General features: G+C 54.2%; 1 protein-coding gene across 1 annotated transcript in view; it reads right to left on the reverse strand.

Annotated features, from left to right (window-relative positions):
- Positions 1 to 617: 617 nt before the first annotated feature.
- Positions 618 to 6880, reverse strand: part of FAM65C (family with sequence similarity 65, member C) — a 73906-nt gene continuing 67643 nt past the window's right edge. The window contains exons 20-22 of the mRNA XM_010835123.1: positions 5700 to 5783; positions 3839 to 3929; positions 618 to 3391 (exon numbers count right to left, since the gene is read on the reverse strand). Of these exons, the coding sequence (XP_010833425.1) occupies positions 3288 to 3391; positions 3839 to 3929; positions 5700 to 5783 (279 nt within the window). The 3' untranslated portion in view covers positions 618 to 3287. The remainder of the gene's footprint in view (positions 3392 to 3838; positions 3930 to 5699; positions 5784 to 6880) is intronic.

The following is a 6880-nucleotide window of genomic DNA, read 5'->3' on the forward strand; positions in this document are numbered from 1 at the left end:
CGACAGTCTGGTGACTTTCAAGTGAGGCCCAGCCTGTCCTGCTCTAGCTGGGTCCACTGCAGCTCAGACATTCCAAGGGTGTGGGAAGCACAGTCACACCTGCACTCTGGACATGGAGAGAAGCAGGGTCCTCCCTCCCACCCACCCACCCACACACGCACCTTTGGGATCAGCCTCCACTGCGCCCAAGTTCACACTCAGCTTGAGCGGACCGTGATTTGGAACCAAGGCAACTGTCGGAAACTGCCCTTCCTGAAACATCCTGGACGACGGGCCTTCAAGTCAGCCTGTGGCCCTCTAGGTCCGGGGGCCTTGCTGCACGAGGCGTCTGCCCCCACCTCGAACTCTGGGGACTGATGGTGCTCAGGACTCCGCCTGTGTGGGGGGAACCTATGACCTCCACATTCAGTGGCTTTTTTTACCAAGAAAAAAAAAGGCAGCTGTGGCTCATGAGCTGCTCTTTTGCCAGCATTTTCACATTTTTGCCTTTCACGTGTTGGAAGCTCTGCAAGAAGTTTCCATGGGGGAGCATCTGCGGTGTTGCCCGCAGGCCTTGGTGAGGTGCAGATGAGGCTGGGGGCCAGGCTGTAAGTGTGTGTGAGCTGGGCTTGTGCGTCTGTTCTGTTAAGTCCTGTATGTGTATGTAGTAGTTTGGGTGTGTATATACAGTAGCATTTCAAAGTGGATATACTGGTTTAACCTCCTGTCCTTGGAAAACAGATGGCTCTGCGTCCTGTCGCCCGTATGTTAGAGAAGTAGTGAGCTGCTGTGCTATATGCCTTAAGCCAACATTTACTCATCAGGTCATTATTTTTTACAATGGCCATAGAATAAACCATTTTTACAAAAATAAAAACAAAACAAAAAAGCCAGGTGTTTTGGTATAATACCTTTCCAGGTGTGTGTATACGTGGATGCATGATGGGGGTGGGGGGGCGCGTCTCAGGGTCTTCTGTGACCTCACAGAACTGTCAAACTGTACAGTTTTCCAATTTGCCATATAAATGATGGTTTGCATTTTAGTTGCAACAATAAAAATCTTTTTTTCTAAAGAACATGGATTTGGGGTGCTTCCCATTTCTTCACTTAATGGGCCTAAACCAAGCTGGGCAACTCGTGTCTCTTTCCATGCCTGCTGCTGCGAAGCAGATGCTGTCCTTCAGGAGGGGCTGCAGCTTTTCCACGTCTGAGGATTACGACAGCCTGCTGGGGTTGTGGGTGTCTTTGGCCTGCGAGAACGTTCCCCGCCTGGTGCGTTTACTTGGAGCTTCGGGGCCTCTTCTTGTTCTTATCCCTCAGTAGCGGTAACAGAACTCACCATTTCAGCGTATTAGGGCCCTTGAATAACTTGACGAGTTTATACAAGTTGTTTGAAGAGCTGCTCAACCTGACACGTGTGCCCTCGCTGGGGGACCGCCTCTCAGCCCCTTCCCGAGTCGCATTTGCCGTGGAACTGACGGAGCTGTAACAGTGAATGGGTTCATGTAGTCTGAAGTCAAACGGGACTCTCCCCTAAGGTGTTTTTTTTTCTTTTAACTTCTTATTCTGGAGTAATTTCAGATTTGCAAAATGTTGAGGAAATAGTACAGAGAGTTCCCTTAGGTCCTTTAAGGTTTTACGGTTGTTTCAAAGCTGGCTGCTGAGTAAGCTGCGGGTGCTGTGGCCTCCCAGAGCGTGGAGCCTAGCAGGGCAGACAGCCTGTGGTCACGGGGCCCCCGAGCGCCCAGCAAGGACAGTGGGGACCGTCACCGTCGTCTCAGGTACAAAACAAGGCAGCTGAGCTTTCCTGAGAAGGTGGGATGCCAGTGTGAAAAACAAGTTTGTAACCTTGAGCAGAAATTAGACAGGGCCCAGGGCCCAAGAAGGATGGCTTCCTGGTGTCCAAGGAGAGAGGACTCAGGGTGCCTGGGGAGACTCCAAGGGGCGCCCTGCCCCACCACCACCCTCCGCTGCCGCCGCGTGTATGGGAGCAGCCACTTCACAGAAAGTCACGTTGGAAAGGGCCCTGGGGAATGGGGTGGGGGGTGAGGGTGGCTTCTTCCTTCAGGATATTTGAGAAAACCACCACTGCCTTCCTCGTGTCTCAGGTAGAGTGAAACACCAATAAAAAGTTATTTTTATTGAAATTTCAGAAAACAACATATCGGCAAGGCAATAAATACTGAATTAAACCAAAGAGCACAAAATATATACATGAAATGCAAATGAGCAGGTTTAAATTATAGAGCTTTCCAATTCCACTGTGGATTCCACATCCAGAACCCAGGGTGCCTCTGTATTAACCCAGAAACATCCCAGGACACTCTGGGGTTTTCTTAAGACTTAAATAGGAAACTAGTTTTCTTCCTTTAAATGTGATGTTCATTGAAATCTTTCTTCCGACCAGCGCGTGGCCTCTGCAGCAGTGTATTTAACAAGCCCTGAGTGGACTTGCTTCAGACCCCATTGTGATTGGTGCTTCATTGCGCTCGGTCGTCACACTTGTGCGACCCCATGGACGGCAGCCCGCCAGGCTCCTCTGTCCATGGAATTCTCCAGGCAAGAACACTGGAGTCGGGTTGCCATCTCCTCCTCCCGGGGATGTTCCCGACCCAGGGATCCAACCCCGAGTCTCCCGCAGTGCAGGCAGATTCATTACCAGTGAGCCATCGGGGAAGCCCCTCTGTTCTGACTGGTGAAGGTCAAGGCAAAGGACACTCAGACTTCTCGGCGGAGGCCACGTCCTTGTTTACTCGTGTCGTAGAACCACAGATCAAGGTCCGTGGTTGGCAGGCCGCCGCCCGGCTCCACGGGCATCTGGGCTGTGTGTCTGGCTGAAGTGAACAGTGGACACCCTGGCTGGGCCCTCCCGCATGCCCCGCGACCCACACCGCCTTCTTAGCAGGGTCAGCCAGCCCAGTCGCCGCCTCAGTCCCGGGCTTGAGGGAACCAGATGGCGCCGAGCTAGCTGCCCTGCTGACTCCCAGCCTCAGCCTCCCCATAGCAGGACCAGCCGGCACTGACCGGCTCTGCAACCTGCGGAAAGTCAGGCAGATGCTCAAAGCCAAAGGCGGACCGGAGTGCAGCCCTCAAAGTGCCGTGCTTGCTCTGCCCCGGGACGGAAGTCCCACGTACGCCCCGGGGCTTCGTAACTGCCTGGACGGTCAGGAAGCAGCTCGGCCAGTTGATGCTTTTCGGGGGGCGCTCAGCCTGCCCCCCCGCCGCACCCTCCCAAAACCCTCCCCGTGTTGGGGCCAGGCTACAGCACAGACAAGGACGCCGGATGTGAGCCCATCAGCTGAGGCTTCTTAAAAGATTGTGATTTCAACATCTGCCTCCTGGCCAAAGGCCGCATCTCTCTGTTCTGAGCAGAGTCTGTCCATCTTCTCAAAAGCCAAGCGACCTTTCTCTCCTGAAATATCAAGGTTGTCTGTCAGGGGACTGTCCCCCCGCCTCGCTCTCATCTACTCTGGTGAGCCATGGTGGCCTCAGTGCTTCCAGACACCCGGGCCTCCGGGGCCACTGGAGCCCGAGGGCCTGGCTCACGTGGACCCTATGACCCGCCCCTGTGTCCAGCACGGTCTGCCGAACCTTAGTCCCACCTCACATCTGGCCTTTGTACCCACGGATCATAAACGGGGCAGGTTGAGACGTTAACAGAGCGCCTCTTGCCTCCTCAACCGTGAAGGAAACCTGCCCCCGCCAGGCGTGGTGAAGTGGGTTGCTGGCGGTGCCCGTGCTGTGTGCGGGTTTGCGTCTCTGGGGAGCTGACCGTGGCCTCCCCAGCACAACCTCTCCATGGACCCCGGCACCCCCCAGCCCCTGCCCGCAGTCGGGAGTACGGGACGCTGGACCTCACCAAATGACAGCGTGGTTTCCCGGGCAGCTGCACGCACGGCCTCCACATCAGACTGGCACAGGCTGGCGATCTGATCGATGCTTTCCACGCCCTGTTCGAGGTTGGGGGAAAGCAGACCCCTCAGGGGACATTTTAAGGAACAAGTGTCCGCTTTCATAAACCCCTGCATGACCAGCCCTAGCGTGGCTTCTGCGACCTCAGCCCCTTCCTTCTCTGAAGGCTTCCATGCTTCTCATGAGGCCTCGGGTTCACTGAAGTGCCCTTGGCAAACATCATCTTTTCCACCCTGACGCCTTCTGAAAGGCCCATGTTGGAATAAGACCTGCTTTCTTCTGAACCTTTCTACCTCCTCTGCCTCGCCCAACCCTACCCTCCAGGTCAGACCAGGAGAGGAGTGACCAGTGTCCTGGTCCAGGCACGGCTGCCCACCCGCTGACCTCCTGGCCACTCCCTGGTTATTTGATCATAACCAGATGGACCTCATAGAATTTCCTGTTGGTTCCTTCCAGAAATAATTTAGACTGTTCGGAGCATTTTTCATCTAGCAAAATGGCAATGAGTTTTTTAAAATAAGAGTTACAAATAGTAAAACCAGCACCCCCTCGTATCTGTATCTTTGCACAAATGAGTGTAAAGTGGTGTGTTGTCTCAAGAGTCTCAAAAGCATTTAGGGGCTTCCCTGGTGGTTCACTGGATAAGAATCCACCTGTCAATGCAGAGGACCTGAGTTCAGTCCTGGTCCAGGAGGATCCCACATGCTGTGGAGCAGCTCACCCCGTGGGCCACGGCCACTGAGCCAGCATGCTGCGACAGCCGAGGCCTGTGCGCCTAGAGCCTTTGCTCCACGAGAGGAGAAGCCCACGCTCTGCAACAAAGAGGAGCCCGCACTTGTCACAACTAGAGAAAGCCTGGGCACAGCCACAGAGACCCAGGGCAACCAAACATATGCTGTTGTTTTTTATTTATATTTTGTGGCCCTGCGATAACACTGAGCGCTGTCTAACGTAAGGAAGTAATTCAGAACTCCATATAAATTTTAAAACTTTATGCACAGAGAGGGATAACTGGGGGAATTCCCTGTGGGTTGGTGGTCAGGGCTCCACACTTCCACTTAAGGGGGCACTGGTTCGAAACCTCGTTGGGGAACTAAAATCCCATGTGCCTCGAGGTGTGACCAAAAAAAAGGATGAGTAACTTGCATTTCTGCGTTTTACACTTTTTTCGTTTATTTTTGGCTGTTTTGGCTCTTCGTTGCCGCACAGGCTTTTCTCCAGTTGCGACGAGCCGGGGCCGCTCTGGCTGTGGTGCTGGGCCTCTCGCTGCAATGACTTGTTGCGGAGTCTGGGCTCTGGAGCACGTGGATGTCTGCAGACGTGGCACGTGGGCTCGCTGGTGGGAGTCCAGGGCTCTAGAGCACAGCCTCGATAGTTACGGCGCACAGAATTGCTTGCTTCGAGGTATGTGGGATCTTCCCGGACCAGGGATCAAACCCCATGTCTCCTACATTAGCAGGTGGATTCTTTGCTCCTGAGCCACCAGAGAAGCTCTACGCTGTTTTTCTACAAAATTGAGGTTATTCAACCATATAATCCAAGAGCACAGAAGTGAGTCTCTTGGGGCTACCTGCTTGCTCACACAGAGCCAGAGCAGACGTGCCCCAGGCCACTGCTGAGGGGCCTCTGCCCACAGGGCTGCTGGCAGAGCTGAGGCTGTTTCTCTACAGCCAGCTCTTTCCGGTGCTTTTCCACTGCAGTGATTTTTTTTTTTTTTGTCCCAGTGAAATCATTTCGAAATGCACTAACTTCAGCATTAATCACAACCAGGATTCTCTCCATCACCAGCAAGGGCAGCTTAGACTCACCCGGAGATGTCTTAGCGCCACGCACGCAGCTTGCTGGAGTTTTGCATCATTTTCGGTCAGGGCGTTGGTGTAGAAGAGCAAGGCCTAGGAAATGAGGTGGCTGTGAACGGGGGGCCGGTGAGAGCATAACCCTTGGTACTACCCACCGCCCGCCTTCCAGTATGCTCACAGCCTGTGTACACAGCATGGAGTTGGAGGCTGTGGTACTCAGTTCATCTGCAAGCACTGGTCTTAGGACTTCCCTGGGGGTCCAGTGGCTACGACTCCACTCACAATGCGGGGAGCCTGGGTTCCATCCCCCATCAGGGAACTGGATGCCACATGCCACAGCTAAGACCCAGTGCAGCCAAATACATATTTTTTTGAAAACTCATCTAATGTTTACAAAATGCATTCTGAAACGACCATCTAGATAAAATGCGACATCAGAGAGACCCGCTGTCCACGGGGGACAGCAGAAGAACTGAACACAGGGAGCTTTGGTGAGGCCACAGGAAGGAAAAGCATCTCATCACTCTTTCCGGTCATAGCTCTGACCCCGCCCCATCGGTCACGTGACCATGGCCATGTCCATCCAGCTGGAAAATAAGCTGGTGCTTCCTTTGCAGTATTGCTTTAGGGGCTCATAGGAAGCAGGGGGGATGGGGGATGTGCCTGGCACTTGGGTGTGCCCAAGACTACGGTAAGTATTGCCCAGTATTGTCCTTCTCCGACCCTGGTGGGCTGGTCCCCTAAATCTAGAATAGTCACAGGGCCAGGAACCTAAAAGGCGGAGGGGTCCCGTCTCTTGGTTTTTCTAGTGAACCAAACAACGAGCCAGCCAGCCACATTTGTTAGTCGAGGGTAAAGGAGGGCAACTGTCAGAATGCTGAAGAAGGAACACCCTACACGCAGGTGACGTCTCAGAGACCGAATAGACAACGTGGCTGTAGAAACACTGAGCTGAGTGAGCTGGTACGCATGGGACACGCAGTCATGACAGCTTGGCAACCCCGGCCCCGCCCCCGGGACTGGGGCCGCCCTTGGTGAGGATGGCCACGCATGAGACTGTGGTCATGTCGGGACCATCGCACAAACGCACCACCCCCATCACCCACCTTGCGCTTCTCCGAGATGAAGCCCACCTGCCCCCGGCTCACAGGCCCACAGAGGCCGCCGGCAGCCCCACGCACCTTTTCCCG

Source organism: Bison bison, unplaced genomic scaffold (assembly GCF_000754665.1).
Source record: "Bison bison bison isolate TAMUID 2011002044 unplaced genomic scaffold, Bison_UMD1.0 scf7180017864038, whole genome shotgun sequence".
In the NCBI taxonomy this organism is placed as follows: domain Eukaryota; kingdom Metazoa; phylum Chordata; class Mammalia; order Artiodactyla; family Bovidae; genus Bison; species Bison bison.